The following is an 18,964-nucleotide window of genomic DNA, read 5'->3' as shown; positions in this document are numbered from 1 at the left end:
GAGGACGGCTGTCCTCGTTTCTGGGCGAGTGGACCACAATAACTTCAGACGCGTGGGTGCTGGAAGTCATCAGAGACGGCTACAAACTAGAGTTCTGCCGACCCTTAAAAGACGGGTTTGTACTCTCTCCCTGCAAGTCTCCGGTCAAAGCTGTGGCAGTGCAGCAGACCTTGGACAATCTGATCCGCCTGGGCGCGGTCGTTCCGGTGCCAGAAAGTCAGCTTGGCAAGGGACGTTACTCCATTTACTTTGTGGTACCAAAGAAAGGAGGTTCTGTCCGGCCTATCCTCGACCTCAAAGGGGTCAATCGGGCCTTGAAAGTGCGGCACTTTCGCATGGAGACTCTCCGCTCTGTTATAGCGGCAGTGAAGGCAGGAGAGTTCCTGGCATCCTTGGACATCAAGGAAGCGTACCTGCATATTCCCATCTGGCCTCCTCATCAACGCTTTCTGCGTTTTGCAGTCCTGGGACGACACTTCCAGTTCAGAGCCCTCCCTTTCGGGTTGGCTACTGCTCCGCGGACCTTTTCCAAAGTAATGGTGGTCATCGCGGCCTTCCTACGAAAGGAAGGGGTACAAGTCCATCCTTATCTGGACGACTGGTTGATCCGAGCCCCCTCTTATGCAGAGTGCGGCAAAGCTGTGGACCAGGTAGTTGCTCTTTTGAGCTCCCTGGGATGGATCATCAACTGGGAGAAGAGCCAGCTGCGCCCGACTCAGTCCCTGGAGTACCTGGGAGTTCGATTCGACACCCAAGTGGGCAGAGTGTTCCTGCCAGACAATCGGATTGTCAAACTTCAGGCTCAGGTGGACCAGTTCCTAGTAGCCTCTCCCCTTCGGGCTTGGGACTATGTGCAGCTGTTGGGCTCTATGACGGCCACGATGGAAGTTGTGCCCTGGGCCAGGGCTCATATGAGACCACTTCAACACTCTTTGCTGCAGCGCTGGACTCCGATGTCGGAGGATTATGCTGTGCGCCTTCCCTTGGACCCAGCAGTGCGCAAGGCGCTGAGCTGGTGGATGCAGACAGACAAGTTGTCTGCGGGAATGCCTCTGGTGACCCCAGAGTGGATTGTCGTCACGACGGACGCCTCGTTGTCGGGCTGGGGAGCCCACTGCTTGGGAAGGACAGCGCAGGGGCTCTGGTCTCCTGCAGAGGCAAAGTGGTCTATCAACCTCCTGGAACTCAGAGTCATTCGGTTGGCGCTTTTGGAGTTCATCCCGGTACTGGTGTTGAAGCCTGTACGGGTCCTGTCGGACAATGCCACGGCTGTGGCCTATGTCAACCGCCAGGGAGGTACCAAGAGCGCCCCTCTAGCCAAGGAGGCTATGAATCTTTGCCAGTGGGCGGAAGCGAACCTGGAGCAGCTTTCAGCGGCCCACATTGCCGGAGTCATGAATGTCAAGGCGGACTTTCTCAGTCGCCATACCTTGGAGCCCGGAGAGTGGCAGCTATCTGCTCAGGCGTTCTTGGACATCACGAAGCGCTGGGGCCAGCCGAGCCTAGATCTGATGGCGTCATCGGCCAATTGCCAAGTGCCGCGCTTTTTCAGCAGAGGACGGGACCCTCGATCCCTGGGAGTAGATGCTCTTCTCCAACAGTGGCCGACACAAGAGCTTCTCTATGTGTTCCCGCCCTGGCCCATGTTGGGCAGGGTGCTAGACCGGGTGGCAAAGCATCCCGGCAGGGTAATCCTGGTGGGTCCGGATTGGCCCAGGCGTCCCTGGTATGCGGACTTGATCAGGCTCTCAGTCGACGATCCTCTGCGGCTGCCAGTGGAGCAGGGCCTGTTACATCAGGGTCCCGTGGTGATGGAGGATCCCTCCCCCTTTGGTCTTACGGCCTGGCTATTGAGCGGCAGCGTCTGAGGAAGAAGGGCTTCTCAGACAAGGTCATCGCCACTATGCTGAGAGCGAGGAAGCGCTCTACTTCTACTGCTTACGCCAGGGTTTGGCGTATCTTTGCAGCGTGGTGTGAAGCAGGCTCACTTTCTCCCTTCACTGCTCCAATTTCTTCAGTGTTGGCGTTCCTGCAAGAAGGTCTGGAGAAAGGCCTGTCGCTCAGTTCCCTTAAAGTCCAGGTAGCGGCTCTGGCTTGCTTCAGGGGCCGCCTGAAGGGTGCTTCCCTGGCTTCGCAGCCAGATGTGGTGCGCTTTCTCAAGGGAGTTAATCACCTGCGCCCTCCTCTGCACTCAGTGGTGCCTGCGTGGAATCTCAATCTGGTACTAAGAGCATTGCAGAAGCCGCCTTTTGAACCCTTGTCGAGGGCATCTCTGAAAGACCTGACGTTGAAAGCAGTCTTTTTGGTGGCTATCACTTCAGCCAGAAGAGTTTCCGAGCTCCAGGCGCTCTCATGTCGAGAGCCTTTTCTGCAGTTCACTGAGGCTGGAGTGACTATTCGCACAGTGCCTTCCTTCCTGCCCAAGATTGTTTCTCGCTTCCATGTGAATCAGCAGCTCTGTCTCCCTTCCTTTCGTAGGGAGGACTACCCAGAGGAGTACTCTGCTCTTAAATATCTGGATGTGAGACGAGTCATCATCAGATACTTGGAAGTGACCAATGATTTCCGGAAATCGGATCATCTGTTTGTCCTGTTTGCAGGTCCTCGTAAGGGTCTGCAGGCTGCTAAGCCTACAGTGGCAAGATGGGTCAAGGAAGCCATTGCAGCGGCTTATGTGGCCGCGGGGAAGGTGCCGCCTATCCAGCTGAAGGCTCACTCCACGAGAGCTCAGGCGGCCTCGATGGCAGAGGCCGGATCCGTCTCCTTGGAAGAGATATGCAAGGCGGCAACTTGGGCTTCGGCTCATACATTCTCCAAGCATTACCGTTTGACTGTGGCTGCACGGGCGGAGGCCCGGTTTGGAGCTTCAGTGTTGAGGTCAGGGATTTCAATGTCCCGCCCTGGGTGAGTACTGCTTCGGTATATCCCACCAGTCTATGGATTGATCAGCTTGATGATATGGAAGGTAAAATAATGTATAATCATACCTGATAATTTTCTTTCCATTAATCATAGCTGATCAATCCATAGCCCCTCCCAGATATCTGTACTGTTTTTATTCTGGTTGCATTTCAGGTTCAAGTTTAGTCTTCAGTTACTTCAGAAAGACTTCGTGTTCAAGTTTTTTCACTTGGATTCTTCAAGAGTTAAGACGAGTTTGTGTTACAGTGAGCTGCTACATTCCTCTCCCCTCCGTTTTACGGGGCTGGATTGAGACTTAAAATTCTGCCGGCACTCCCTCCCGCTTCGTGCGGCTGTAGGGCAGCTTTGTACCCCTCCCGCTTCGGCGGTGTTCGGGTCAGTCAGCTCCTCCCGCGGTTGCGGTTGCAGGATAAGCCAGATCCCCCCGCATCGGCGGGTGTGGTGTCCCTCCCCCGCTCCGCGGGGATGAGCTGGACGGATTCCCCTCCCCCACTTGTGTGGGGATGAGCTGGGTTAATTCCCCTCCCCCGTTTCGGCGGTGGTGAGCTGGGCAGAGTGTCCCTTCGTGGGTGTAATTCTCTAAGTGCTGAGTCCTGCGGATGGAGCTTTGATATCGACATACTGAGGAGTTTCCGGCAGCACATGACCACATATAGGGAGGCAAAAGTTTGCTCTCTATCTCCACCTGCTGGTAGATGGACACAACCCACCAGTCTATGGATTGATCAGCTATGATTAATGGAAAGAAAATTATCAGGTATGATTATACATAATTTTACCTTTTATCTAGCATGCTTAGGGAATAGACAGTGCTGGTTAACCAAACATGCTGGTTGCCTGAGAACATTTTGCTTCTCCAGCATCATACCTGGAAACAGGAGGAGAAGATAAAATGCTGGAATGGGTAGAGAACAGAGCACTTTGCTGGGTTCCCTAATCCAGTCACCTTTCTATCATTCCCTTCAGTTGAAGACGCTGCTTGGGAGAGATGCCAGATATTTGAGCATTACAGATAGTTAAGTGCTAGATAATGGATCTTATACTCTTAAGTGCAGTAATCCCTTCAGGATGCTAGAAGGAGATCCCTGAGCCAATATGAGTTTGGTTTACTTACGTAAAAGACAGTAGTGAAATCTCTCTGTCTGAAACACTTCTATTCACGCAGACAGTACCTTAACATACAAATTTACTTGTGTTACCTGTTTCTCCTTTTATCCTGTCCTCCCTATTGAGAGTAGCTTATTTGTCTTTAATAGGTCATGAGGCTGCCTTTGCTGCCTTCCTCTGTTGTCTCTGCAAAATTGGAGTTCTGCAAGTGGATGACCAAATGGCCATTGTCTTCAAAGTATTTAGCAGGTGGGTGTGATGTTGGAACCAAATCAGGATGACCCAGTGTGTACTGGCAGAATCAGAAGATGCAGATTCAGTGTATGACTGGTGGGAGCTAGGACGAGTAAAGGCATGGGAGTTCAAGATGGGTGCAAGGTGAGAGTCTGAGGTGATAGGTCAGTGAATGTTCATGTCTGTGACTGAATATATTGTGACGTCTGAGCTATGACCGTGCATCTAGTGAGCATTTTGCTCCTCTTTCCTCTCAGGTCTGTGGTTCTTAAATTCCTCATATACCTGCTTCCCCTTCACTTTCACAAATGTGAATACTCCCTCTTACTCTTCCCTCTCACCCTCACAGCTGTGATAATGCCCTGTTCCTTATCTCTCCAGACCAGCCAAGACTTATGGATTTCTTTACCCTATTAGCAAATGGAGATGGAGAGCACAAGCTTGTGGACTTTCCCTATATAGGATACCAGACAGCATGCATCTCCTCAATATTCTCTGTTTCGAGCATGCAACGGCAGGGAGGCTAGAGAGAATCTGGCTGTTCTCCTGAGAGAGTCAGTGAATCGTTCCCTTCCTGTTAAGAAGTGCAGAATGGGGAGGGAGGGTGAAAGAGGTGGTCTCCCTAGTAGCCTAATGGTTAGAGCATCAAGCAGAGAATCAAGGAAGCTTGTGATCTTGGGCAAGACACTTAACCCTCTGTTGCCTTAGGTACAGATTTATACTGTAAATCCTTTAGGGACAGGAAAATATGTACTGTAACTTGCCTTGAGTTTCTGAAAAAGGTGTGAGCTAAATCTAAATCTCCCCTGAGGGTAATACCTAAAGGAGTCTGGGTTCTTCTTCTGCCTTTTCCAGTCCTCCTTTCCTACTGCCATTCCTACCTAAGCTCTCGTGTGTGTTTAAACAAAAAAAAAAAAAACCAAAAACTGTGCTTTCCAACCCAGCAGAGTGGACAGCAAGAAGAAAGTACTGCATCAAGTTATGAGGAAAGAAGGAAAATAAAGTACAAAGAATTAAAGCAGCTGGCATGAAACAAGCCTTGGAGCTGCTGTTCCGGCAGTTATTGGAGGGCTTGGACAGGAGCAGCATGAGGGAACAATGCAGCAGGCCCAAAAGGCTGCACTGTGGTACATGAATGGCAGCAAAAAAAGATACAGCAGCTGTCCATATGGAATAATCTATCATTATCATTCTCTGGCTGTATCAGCCTTTATTTCATGATGTTATTTCCTAGATGGCTCTATGTTCTTAGACACCTTCACCTTAGATTAACTCAGCATGATTTACGGATATGGTTAGGGTGGTGACCTTTGGTCCTGGGGAACTGAGGAACTGAGTTCGATTCCCACTTCAGGCACAGGCAGCTCCTTGTGACTCTGGGCAAGTCACTTAACCCTCCATTGCCCCATGTAAGCCGCATTGAGCCTGCCATGAGTGGGAAAGTGCGGGGTACAAATGTAACAAAAATAAATATCGCATTGAGCTTTGACAAAAATTTTCGAGGGGGGGGGGCTAAGCTTAAGATGGCACTACTGTTTGACAATTGGATTCTGGAAGGTTTAGGGGTCCCTAATATGAAAACTTACAGCGTGTCTCTTACATCACCTTGGAGATTGGGTACAAGCGTCTGAGGAATATACTCCTTGGTCAGTTGAAAAATCTGTTTGCCCCCCTTCATCCTTATTTATTATTCCCCTACTGATAAGCTACCTTCTGACTTAAAACATCATGTCTTGCTACAACCTATGCGCCATGTGTGGCGTATTTTGTTATTTCATTTACATCAAGATCCTTCTCAGACTGGTCTGCTTCTGCTAGTGGGAAATTTGGATTTTTCTCCTGGGTTACAGAACCCATTTTTTCGACGATGGGCATCTGTTGGCCTAGCTTCGGTGGAAGATCTTCTGATACCACAGGGTGAGCTACGGACACTGGGCTCCCTTCAACAAATTTTGGGGGTGCATGGGGTGGACTGGTTTGCTTATCTACAGGTATCCCACTATGTTCGTACCCTGTTATGAACTAACTGTTCTCAGGCCCTTGTCCATACTTTAACTGAAATTTATTTATTTATTTTGCTCCTCAGATCAGTTGAACTGGTATCGGCCTTGTACAAGCAGGTTGATCTTCTGTCTCCAGGAAAGAATTATGATTACCAAGTCACTAAGTGGAATGTGGACTTGGGAGTGATGACTCTCAGAGGGGCAGATTTACTTGTAGCGCGCCGACAAATCCCACTAATGATACATAGTTTATAGGGATTGTCAGTATCATATTATTACCAGAGTCTATTTCTCACAGAAGCAGGCGTTCCATGCTGGCTGTGTGGCTTCTTCTCGATGTTTTAAATGTGGAACCTCTGATAACACACTGGCCCATGCATTTTGGCAGTGCTGCTTGGCATAATGGTTCTGGACTAGAATACTAAGATATCTGCGGGCTCTGCTGGGTAAAAACAACTCTTCCCATCAGGCATTATTTTTGGTAAAATGGTTTACTGTGGATCCCTTTCCAAATTTGAGAAGGCTTTCCTGTATAAAGCCTGCTTGCTTGGGAAAAAGTGTCTCTTACTGCATTGGACGCTAGACAGTATGCCTACTTTTTAGCATTGGAAAAATGTGTTTCATAACTTGTTAGTCATGGAAGGCTGTGATGCTTGTTTAACGCTTAAACATAGATTGTATTGGACGTTATATATTCCTTCCTGTTTTCTATCCCTATATACCTGAATATACTATCCTTACCCGACCCTAATATCAAATTGTATTTGTTTCCATACCGGACTTGGCGATTTCCTTTACGGTATTATGTAAGCCACATTGAGCCTGCAAATAGGTGGGAAAATGTAATAAATAAAATAAACATAAGCGACGGACTTGGCGATTTCCTTTACGGTATTATGTAAGCCACATTGAGCCTGCAAATAGGTGGGAAAATGTGGGATACAAATGTAATAAATAAAATAAACATAAGCAACGGTTCTGGGCTATCTTGGGAGCCTTATATTCAATCTCTACCACCCAGAGCCCATAATCTTATTATTACTTAGTTGAATTTGTAATTTGCCTGTATATATACCTCTATAAGGGGTGGGGTGGAGGGTGGACAATGTTTGGAATTACTAGTTTGTGGGTTGTTTACTGCTTACCTTTGTTGCTAGGGGGGTGGTCCTCGGAGTGCAGGCCTCTCCCCTATTTTGGAGCAGATGTTCTTTATATTTAATGTTCCATGGTTCTATTATCTGTTTGCATGCTTTTGTTTGCAATACTTAATAAAGACATTGTCAATAAAAACTTCCTTGAGTTTCCCCTAGTCTTTATACTTTTGGAACAAGTGAAAAATCAATTCAGTTCTACTCATTCTACACCACTCTGGATTTTGTAGACCAATCATATCTCCCCTCATCATCTCTTTTCCAAGCTTAAGAGCCCTACCCTCTTTTAGCCTTTATTATTTTGGTCGTTCTTCTTTGAACCTTTTCTAATTCCACTATATCTTTTTTTTTTTTTTTTAAATATGGCGACCAGAACTAACGCAGTGCTCAAAGTGAGATCATACCATGGAGCGATACAGAGGCATAGTATTTCCGTCTTATTTTACCAACCCTTTCCTAATAATTCCTAGCATCCTGGAGTTTTTTTTTTTTTTTTTGCTACTGCCGCAGCAGAAGATTGGGCAGAAGATTTCAGAGTATTATCTAGAACGACACCTAGATCTTTTTCTTGGACATTGATCCCCAAGGTGGACCCTAGCATCAGGTAACTATGGTTCAGATTGTTCTTCCCAATGTGCATCACTTTGCATTTGTCTACATTAAATTTCATCTGCCATTTGGATGCCCAGTCTTCCAATTTCCTAAGGTCCTCCTGCAATTTTCAGTTTGCATGTGTTTTAACAACCTTGAATAGTTTTGTGTCATCTGCAAATTTAATCACTTCACTCGTCATTCCGATTTTCCAGATCATTTATAAATATATTAAATAGCACCTGTCCCAGTACTGATCCATGCTGCACTCCACTGTTCACCCTCCTCCATTGAGAAAAATGGCTATTTAACCCTACCCTCTTGCTTTCTGTCCAATAACCAATTCCTAATCTACACCAGAACATTGCTTCCTACCCCGTGACTCTTTAATTTTCTCAGGAATCTCTCATGAGGAAATTTGTCAAATGTTTTCTGAAAATCTAGATATACTACATCAACCGGTTCACCTTTATCCATGTTTATTGATGCCTTCAAAGAAATAAAGCAAATTGGTGAGGCAAGACTTCCTTTGGCTGAACCCATGCTTTCTCTGTTCCATTAAACCATGTTTATTTATTTATGTATTCTGTAATTTTATTCTTATAGCTTCCACTATTTAACCCAGCACTGACATCAGGGCTACCGGTCTGTAATTTCCCATATCACCCCTGGAACCCTTTTTCAAAATCAGTGATACATTGGCCACCCTCCAATCTTCATGTACTATGGATAATTTTAATAACAGGTTACATGTTACTAATCTAACACTTTTTTACTACCTAGTAGTACCTCGTGAGGTCAGGAAAAGAACATAGATTGTATTGGACATTATATATTCCTTCCTATTTTCTATCCCTATGTACCTGAATATACTATCTTTACCTGACCCTAATATCAAATTGTATTTGTTTCCATACCAGACTTGGCGATCACCTTTACAGTATTATGTAAGCCACATTGAGCCGGCAAATAGGAGGGAAAATGTGGGATACAAATTTAATTAATAAATAAATAAACAGCAGATCAGCAATTTCATGCTTTGTTTTTAATATTCTTGGATGTATGCCATCCAGTCCAGATGATTTACTAGTCTTTAATTGGTCGATTTGGCTCATTACATCTTCCAGGTTCACTGAGATTTCTTTCAGTTCCTCCGCATCATCACCCTTGAAAACCATATCCGGTATAGGTAGGTCTCTTACATCTTTTTCTGTAAAGACCAAAGCAATGAATTCATTCAATTTCTTTGCTTATGGCCTTGTTCTCCCTGGGTGCCCCTTTTGCTCCTTCGTGATCTAACAGTCCCATGGATTCCCTCATAGGCTTTCTGCTTTTGTTGTACCTGAAAAGGATGTTACTGTGAGTTTAGCATCTGTAGGAAGTTTCTCTTCATATTCTCTTTTAGCCTTCTTTTATCAATGCTTTACATCTGACTTGCCAGCGCTTATGTTGCTTCTTATTTTCTTCATTTGGGTCCTTTTTCCATTCTTTGAAGGACATTATTTTGGCTGTAATAGCCTCTTTCACTTTAACTTTTAACCATGCTGTCTGTCGTTTTTTTTTCTTCTTTCTACTTTTGTAAATGCGTGGAATGCATCTGATGTGGGCTTCCAAGATGGTATTTTTAAACAAGGTCCATTCCTGATTTAGTGGCCTAACCTTTGAAGCCGATCCTTTTTAGCTTCTTTTTAACTGTTTTCCTCATTTTATTATAGTTGCCCTTTTGAAAATTAAATGCAGCTAAAGTAGATTTCCTTTGTGGCTTCATTCCAGATAGTAATTCAAACTTGTTCATGTTATGATCACTGTTTCTTAAGGAACCCAAAACTGTTACCTCTCATACTATGCCCTGCATGCCACCAAGGACTAGATCTAAAATGGCTCCCCTTCCTGTCGGTTCCTGGACCAGTTGCTCCAAGAAGCAGTCATTTATTACATCTAGGAATTTATTATTATTATCTCCCTGGCTCTCCCTGATGTAACACATATCCTGTCAATATTGGGGTAATTGAAATCACCCATTAATATACTGTTGCCCAGTTTGCCAGCTTTCCTAATTTCTGTAAACATTTCTTCATCTGTCTGTTTGTTTTTTCCTGGCGGATGGTAGTACAAGAATACTCCTTCCCTTCATACATGTAATTTCTATTCATAACGATTTCACGCTGCTATCTGTTTCATGTAGAATGTTTACTTTATTTGACTCGATTCCCTCTTTAACATATAGTGCAAGCCCCCCTCCAATTTGATCCTCTCTATCATTGCGATATAATTTGTACCCTGTTAACACAGTGTCCCATTGATTGTCCTCTTTCCACCAAGTCTCTGAGATGCCTATTATATCTAGCTCATCATTTACCTATTTTTTTAATGTTTGAATATTTTATTGAGCATCATTACAATACAACAATGTAAACGTATTCATTTTTCCCCCACATTTCCCCCCCCTCCCCCCTCCTCCCCCTCCCAGCTGTATTTCAACTGTCCTTATTGGGTTAATCGCTTAAATCGAGACCACAGTTCCGAAGATGGGCTGTACCTTCCCATTCTTTTGTCCGTTAGTTGCTCCAATTCCCCGACCAGGGAAAGTTTCAGAGTCCAGTCCAGCTCAGAGGGAACCATCTGTTTCTTCCAATGCATTGCAATGACACTCTTAGCCGCTGTTAAACAAATCCTCTTAAGGCGCCTCTGCCATTTAGTTCCTCTTCTGTTACCGAGACCCAAAAGACACCAGTGCGGCGTACATTGAAACGGCTTATTCGTACTTTCTGAAATTTTTGTCGTTACTGTCTTCCAAAATGGTTGTAAAGTCCGGCACGACCACCAAATATGCAAGAAAGTCCCCTCCTCATCTCCACACCTCCAACACAGTGAGGATGCCGAGGAGAACATAGCATGTATTCGATGCGGGGTATAATACCACCGCGACAATATCTTAAAGGCATTTTCTTTTAACAACACACAATTCGAAGCTTTTTTGACTTCTACTACTATAGCCTTCCACTCATTTACTGTAAACTCCCGTTGCAGATCCTGTTCCCATTTTATCATATAAGCACATTTCTCAAAAGATCTACCTCTAATCAATTTGTACAACATAGATATAACTCTTTTCATTTTCCCCAATGAGCCCCACAAATTTTCAAGTTCCTCATATTCTTCCGGGTCCCTCTTCAACCACCCTTGTTGGCTCATATAATGCTTGACTTGTATATAAAAATAAGTATCTCCCGCACCTCCCCCACACTGTTCCCGGATCTCCTCTAAGGGTCTTAACTCCCCATCATCCAGGAGATCCCTGAAACAAGTCAACCCCTCCTCTTCCCACCACCCTGCAACCTGGTGACCCATTCCCACTTGAAAAGCCGGTTCCCAACCTATACCTGCCATTGTGGAAGTTTTCCTCTTTAGCCAGAACCTGGTTCTGAAAGAGGCCCACAAGGTCAACAGATGGTTCACAAATGGATTTGTTGTCATTTGACCGTATACCCTCGGTTCTATTGAAGCCCATATAACCGACTTCAACTTATAACCCTGCACCATCTCTTGGTCTAAACTAGCCACCACCGATGGAGCCTCCTGACTCCATGCCACCACAAACTTTACCTGTGCAGCCCAAAAGTACCATTCCAAATTGGGCACCCCCCTTCCCCCCAGGTCTACCGACTTCCACATCAATTTCCTATGTATTCTCGGAGCTAACCCCCATATAAATTTCATAATCTCCCCCTGAAGCTTATTTATTTCCCTTTTAGGTACCTGCACAGGCAAAGTCTGAAACAGGAACAAAATCCGGAGTAAGATATTCATTCGTACTGTGGCTATTCTCCCCCACCAGGATAGCCATTTACCCTGCCAACCTGCCATGTCTCTATGTACTTGTTGAAACAACGGTCCATAATTTAGTGAATATAGCTGATTCAACTCGGAGGGTATCTGGACCCCTAAGTATTTGATATTGCCCTTCTTTAGTCGAAATGAGAACCCCTGGAGCATTTCTACCAGTCGACCCTGTGGGATATTCACCCCCAGAACTTCAGACTTGTCATAGTTTATCTTAAACCCTGAAATTCTACCAAATTGATTGAGCTCTTTCACCAAGTTTGGCAAAGTCGTCAGGGGACTCGTGACAAAAAACAGAATATCGTCAGCAAATAATGCCAGCTTGTGTTCCCTGCCCGCTACTACCATCCCTTTTATGTCACCCATCTCCCTTATCCTCTGCGCCAGCGGTTCAATCGATATCGCAAACAACAAGGGAGATAGTGGGCAACCTTGCCTCGTACCTCTCCCTATCTTAAATGCATTAGAATACCCCCCGTTTACCTTGATCCTCGCCGAGGGTCCTTCATATAACCTTTGCAACCATCCTATCAACCCCTCTCCAACACCTAGATGCCTCAAAACCTCCCATAAATAGGGCCACTCCACCCTGTCAAAAGCTTTTTCAGCATCTGTGCTTAGCAAAGCCATATGTCGACCCCTCTGTTGAGCCTCCCAAATAATATGCAGTGTACGACGTATATTATCGGCTACTTGTCTCCCCGCTACAAACCCTGATTGATCTGGGTGGATTAATTTGGGCAATATCCCCCCTAATCTGTTCGCCAGGACCTTGGAGAGAATCTTAACATCCAGATTAATTAGGGAAATTGGTCTATAGGACCCACATGCAGAAGGGTCTTTGCCTGGTTTCAGTATGAGCGATATACCAGCTTCATGCATACTAGATGGGAGGGAACTGCCCTGAAAACAAGCATTGCCCACCCTTACCAACAACGGCCCTACCTCCCCAGCAAAGATTTTATAAAACTTTGCAGAGTAGCCATCTACTCCTGGGGCCTTCCCTCCTTTCAGTCCTTTTATGACCTGCCTAATTTCCTCCAAATGAAAGGGGGCCTCTAGCTTTTCACAATCCTCACGAGATAACTTGGGCAACTTAAGAGAGCACAATTCCTTTCTAATTTCACCTTCCTCCACCCCAATAGTGCTAGTATATAGTGTACTATAAAATCTCAAAAATTGATCCCTAATATCTCTATCCTTATAAAGGATCTGATCCCCCTGCCCTTTAATTTTGGTAATCAGCGAGTCCCTTTGACGGTGTCTCAAACAGTTAGCCAGCATCCTCCCTGACTTATTGCCAAATTCAAAAAACTTATGCTGGAGACGTTTCCTCAGGAACTCCACTCGATCAACCTGTATTTGATCCAAGGCCGCCCTCCATTTACGTACCTCCCGCAGCTCCTCTCCTAACCCCCCTTCCTGATGCTTACGCTCCCAGTAGGCCAACCTCTCCCTGGCTTCCAGTTCTTTTGCCTCCCGTTCCCGTTTTTTCCTGGCGCCCCATTTAATTAGGTGACCCCGTACCACCGCCTTTAAAGCATCCCAGAGTGTGCCCTCCGATACCACCCCTATGTCATTCATACTACAGTAATCTTGAATTACCTTGCGTACATCCTCACATACCTGTTTATCACCCAAGATGCCCTCATTAAGCCTCCAAAATCTCTGTTTATCCTCTTCTCCCAACCCCTTCAAGTCAAGTTCTACTGGGGCATGGTCAGAGACTGAGATAGACCCCACATCTGCATCCACAACGTGTTCCCATAAGACCCGGCTACACCAAATCATATCAATTCGTGTATATGAGTTCTGAGAGTGAGAAAAAAATGTATATGCCTTCTGGGTCGGATGTTTGAGTCTCCAAACCTCTAGGAGATCTAATCTTGAGGCCAGTGCCCTCAAACTCCGAGTATAAGGCTTGTGCACTGTAATGTGTCCCTTAGAATGATCCATAGATATATTCCATAAATTAAAATCTCCCCCCATAATCATCCCACCTCTTTGAAATTGAAAAAGCTCCTCCCTTATATGCTCAAAGAACTCTCCCTGACCTGAATTAGGTGCATAGATATTCACAATTGTCACTGATTTCCCATATAAGAGCCCTCTGACCGCTAAACAGCGCCCCAATTCATCTCTATAAATGTCATCAGTTACAAATGGAATCCCTTTCCGAATATAAATGGCCAAACCGCCCACCTTTCCCCCTCTTTTATCAAAGTGTGCAATACATTCACTGTAGGCCCTCTGATGTAATAAATGTGCCTCACGGCGTCTAATGTGTGTCTCCTGCAGCAAGACTATATCCCATCTACTCCTCTGTAACTCCCGATATACCAAATTTCTCTTCCTCTGCGAAGTTAACCCATTCACATTCCAAGTTCCCACCCTCAACCCTTTCCCTCCCTGTACCCCCCTCCCGCCCCCCTGTTGCTGAGCGGTACCATTTGCCGCCAGCCTAATACTGTAAGGAAATAACCCCTCGCCAGAGCTGACTCCCCCTCTCCCCCTCTGTTTTCCCCCCCTCCCCCCAAATTCGTATTCCCTCTCCCTCCGCTCCACCTTTCCCAAACTCATTACATTATAACAGTGTAATAGACATCCATTCTCTGAACTCATAACAGAAGAAAACTATTGCAAACCCTGTCCGGTAACCCTCCAGGGCTACTCAACCACCTATAACTGTGGTGAACTGAAACCAGTAGTTTCTCATACTTTCCATCAGGGTACTCTGTCCATTTCCGGCCTGTGGGTGCCCGGTCCTTTGCGAGAACCCGCCTTTTGCCACGACGGTCCTCTCTTCTCGTTGCTGCTTTTCCTGGTTTTCCTGTATCTCCTTCAGGAGGCAAATTTTTACAGCCTAACTCCTTCAGCACTTTCCACGCTTCAACCAGCGAGGTCACCCGCCTCGTGTGGCCCTCTACTGTAAGCTGCAGTCCAAACGGGAAGACCCATCTGTACCTGTAATTGGCCTGTTGAAGAAACTTGGTCAAATCCCGAAACTCTCGTCTTCGTTGCAGCGTGCCCAGGGCTAGGTCTTGAAATACAAGCACTGTTTGGTTGTCCCAGGGAATTTCACCCATCAATCGTGCCTTACGCCAGACCAGATCTTTAGTCTTATAATCCTTAAAGCATGCCACTATGTCTCTGGGCTGCTTATCTCTTCGGGGTCCCAGGCTTCTGTGCACCCTATCAAATTGTATCTCAGTCCCATCTCCAAGCATGTGTTCGTCTCCTTCAGATGCCAGGATAAAGGCACAAATTGCTTTCACCACCTTAGTGCAGTCCATATTTTGATCCGTTTCTAGGACCCCCTTGAATCTTAAATTGTTTCTTCTGGATCTATTTTCTAAGTCCTCAAGATCCAGCTGCATTTTATCTTTCTCTGCACGCAGGGAGCGAATCTCGTTTTTCAACTCCAAGATGTCTCCCTCCACGTGCTCCAGTGCTTCCTCAGCTTGTTCCACCCTGGTGCCAATTTCCCTCACCTCTTTCTGAATGTCCACCACTGCATCCTTGATTGTTTTCCTCACTGCCGCCATTTCAGCTTTAAGCGCTTTAAACCAGCGCGTTACCTCCTGCTTCGTGAGTTCAGTATCGCTCTCTTGCTGCTCCATCAGCCCCTCCGTATCTGAGCCCGAGTCCGCGTCCGCCATTTTGTCTCGCGCCTTGCGCGGGGTGCGACTCGATGCTGCCGCTCCGTCCCGCTGATCAGCGCTATATTTAAATTTCTCGAGGCGCTTTCGGGTCGCCATCGAACTCCGGGCTCTGACCGCCTAAATTTGCGATCGCGGTTTCGCTGGGGGAAAATCGCTGTTTTCACTGCTGCCCCGACGGAGCTCAAACATCAAGCAGCCATCTCTGACGGTGACGTCACTTCCTCCTCACTGGTAAATACTCTTAACTCTTCCATCTTAGTTTTTAGGCTTCTAGCATTCGTATACAGGCACTTCAAATTGTGTTTCTTCCTTGCATCTACAAGCTGCTTAGAAGTTGATGGGGATAATGTGTGCATCCTTTTCCCTGCTCTCTCCTTAAGCACACCTGGCTTTCTTTCAGCTGATACTATGTAGTTTTCATGTTCTTCTTTTTTTCAATATTTCTCTTTCTTCATTCTCTTCTTTTCCTGTCTGTATATCTCACTTCCCCCCCTCCTCCCTCGTGTGTGTGTGTGTGTGTTTGTGAGGTGTTTTTTTTTTTTCTCCCTCCATCGTTTGTGTGTATGTCTCATTCTTAAATCTCCTTTCTCCTTACTTCTTTGGCTTTCTTTTTTAACAGGTATCTGGAAGTGATGCGGAAGCTCCAGAAAACCTATCGGATGGAACCAGCTGGCAGCCAAGGGGTGTGGGGGCTAGATGACTTCCAGTTTCTGCCTTTTATCTGGGGAAGTGCTCAGCTAATAGGTATGGAGAACACTTGGTCTCCCTTCTGGCACATTCCACTGCAGATAGGAGTCAAACTACTGACTTTGTTTGCAGATCTCGCTGAAGGCTCATTTACTAGTAATGCCTTGCTGCCCTGGTATTTGGGGAATGTTTCTTTGAGGTCATAGAATCCTTCTCTGTCTGTAATGAGCAGCCACATTGAGTTGGAACTGTGGCTGCTGCTGTCTGATCACATTTTTGTAATCATATTTCTAGATCACCCCACTCTGGAACCGCGGCATTTCTTGGCTGAGAAGGTTGTGAGTGACAACCATAAAGATTACATGTTCCTTGAATGTATTCTTTTCATCACTCAGGTGAGAACAATGACTGCAACGTGAATACTACCTCTCCTAGATTTCAAAGAACCTGGGAAGGCATGAGGGTGCACATTGGGGATTTCAATAGGACTGGCCATACACCCTCTTGTTGAGGCCTTAAAAGGTCTTTGGTCCTGGGGTGAGGCACTGTGATGTGTCAGGGATAAGATGGGGCTGTGCTCCTCAGAGGAGTCTTGAATTCTGAAATATTTCTAGATACTGTTTTTAGGGAAAATGGGACTTCCATTATGTAGCTTCCCACTATTCCAGAACCTGTGAGGATAGTAATGTCCATCAATCAGCAGGTGGTGATAGAGAACTGAAAACTGAGCTGAGACATATCTCTCTAGGCATCAAGTCCAGCTCCTCAGTATTTTCTGTCTCCAGCAGATGGACACACTTTTCAGCCTCTGGTTCTAAGTGCTTTGGTCCTAGTCCAGCTGATCAGCTGGTCCCCATTTGAACTTTGCAGGTGACTTTGAGTCTGTAGAGTCATATCTGGAGGTCTTCAAATCCCTGTCTCTGGTGCCCTGTGAATTTACTTCTTCCCTCCCTTCACCTCTCCCCTGTTTCCTGTGGAGCTCTCCTTTTCCAGCACAACAACCTTATAAAAAAAGGGGGGGGGGGAGACAAAGGTTTACTGGAAAGCGCGGAACAGAGTATCAGTCCTGAGCTCCTCTCATCTGTGATAAGACTTGTGGAAACTGTGAGCTTGGGAGGAGCAGTTGGCAATGGTAAGTCTAACTGAAGTTTGATTCAGAACCCCTTGGAGGGCTGCAAGTTCTACTTGGTGCAGGGAAAGGGAGTCTGACTCACCGCTTAAGACACATTGTGCTGCGCTGGCACCAGTCAGGGTGAATGGCAACTCCAGCGGAGGCAGTTAAGCGGTGTTCCTGCGTTGGGGCGTTGCAGTGTGTGGAAGCCGGGAATTCCATAGGATGCAGAGGAAAGTGGCAACACATCTTTAGATTTGACACACCATCTGAATGTGCCAGGGTTTTCGTGCTGTCTGGCAGGGCCAGTGTGCAGTTTGATGCCCAAGAGCGCTGGAATGGGCACCATTTTGTCAGGGCCAACTGATAGTGAAGAGCAACCTCTAGCTGGTCATGTGCCGAGTACAGCCACTATTTTGCAGCCTCAGGGCGCAACAGAGCATTCAGCTGAATCAGGATCTTTGTTTTCTTTGGAATTTATGGTTCTCTCCCAACGAAGAACGTTCTACTTCAGCATCAGGAGTTCCATTGTCGTCAATCATGAGGGAACTAAGGCCTTTCCAATGCATCCTGACTCTCGGGATGGGTCTTATCAGATGTGGGGATGAGATTGAGAAGAGCCATGGCTCGCCTCTGCCCATTAGTTCTGGAGCAGAAAGATAAATTTCAACTTCCCAGGGTGGGCTCCCTGTTTAGGGCAGTGACTAAGAAAACCACTTTGCTGGTTGAAGAGGGCATTGCCCTAAAAGACCTACAGGCTAGGAAGCTAGAAGGCTCACTGAAACAAGCCTTTGAAGTAGCCTCTTTTTGCCTTCAAGCAAGTGTGCACCTCGTTCATGGTAAGAACACACCTGAAGTAGCAGCAGTCAGCAACACATGATGAATGCCATAACGCCCAGCTAGAAGTGGGGTTGGCCTACTTGACGAATGCTATTTATGACATGTTACAGCCCACAATATGTCTTTGGCTGTCATAGTCATTGGCAAATCTGGTTATAGCATTGGGCTGAGGATGCAGCATCAAAGTCACGTCTAGTTAAAATGTCCTTTCAGGCCAAGTGACTGTTTGGAGACGATATCAGTAACTTGGGTAAAAGAATTGGGGGAAATTAAGCCACAGCGGTTGCTGGAGGTTAAGCTGAAAGCCTCTGGTCATCTATCTTCAGGGGGCTCTCTCTTATTTCAAGACAGCAAATGATACTGGCCTGGTTGTCAGCAGTATGGTCAGAAGTCTCGCTTTCAGGCAGGCCAATCTTCCTTTTGTGTGGACAGGAAGTCTTCCTCTCAGCTTACATGCCCAATGCCTCCAGAGCTTCGCAGTGATGTGAGGCTGGTCCACTCTTCCTCCAGTGTGAGAATGTCTTCAGGAGTTTTGGGAGGAGTAGGCTAAAATCAACTCAGATTTGTGGGTTCTGGATATTCTTACAGAAGGTTACAAGTTGGAATTCTCCCACCTGGTCGCTTCTCTCCTTGCGGTGGAGGTTTGGGCCACTGTAGATTCCTTGCTGACTGTCCAGGCCATTGTTTCAGTTCCCCAGGCCAAACATGGACAAGGCAGATATTCTGTCTATTTAATTGTCCCAAGAAAGGAAGGCAACTTTCATCTGGTCTTAGATCTCAAATGTCTAAACTGCTTCATCCGATTGGCCGTTT

The 18,964-nt window shown here is 46.2% G+C and overlaps 1 protein-coding gene across 2 annotated transcripts in view; it reads left to right on the top strand.

The window, feature by feature from the left end:
• The window catches only part of PTPA (protein phosphatase 2 phosphatase activator), a 97,867-nt gene that overhangs the window by 57,603 nt on the left and 21,300 nt on the right, over window positions 1–18,964 (top strand). For both annotated transcript variants that reach the window (XM_030207858.1, XM_030207859.1), the window contains exons 6-8: window positions 4,179–4,278; window positions 16,133–16,257; window positions 16,495–16,595. In XM_030207858.1, the coding sequence (XP_030063718.1) occupies window positions 4,179–4,278; window positions 16,133–16,257; window positions 16,495–16,595 (326 nt within the window). The remainder of the gene's footprint in view (window positions 1–4,178; window positions 4,279–16,132; window positions 16,258–16,494; window positions 16,596–18,964) is intronic.

Source organism: Microcaecilia unicolor, chromosome 6, assembly GCF_901765095.1.
Source record: "Microcaecilia unicolor chromosome 6, aMicUni1.1, whole genome shotgun sequence".
Classification (NCBI taxonomy): Eukaryota; Metazoa; Chordata; class Amphibia; order Gymnophiona; family Siphonopidae; genus Microcaecilia; species Microcaecilia unicolor.
Note: the sequence above shows the minus strand (reverse complement) of the source record. Positions and strands in the feature narration are given on the sequence as shown.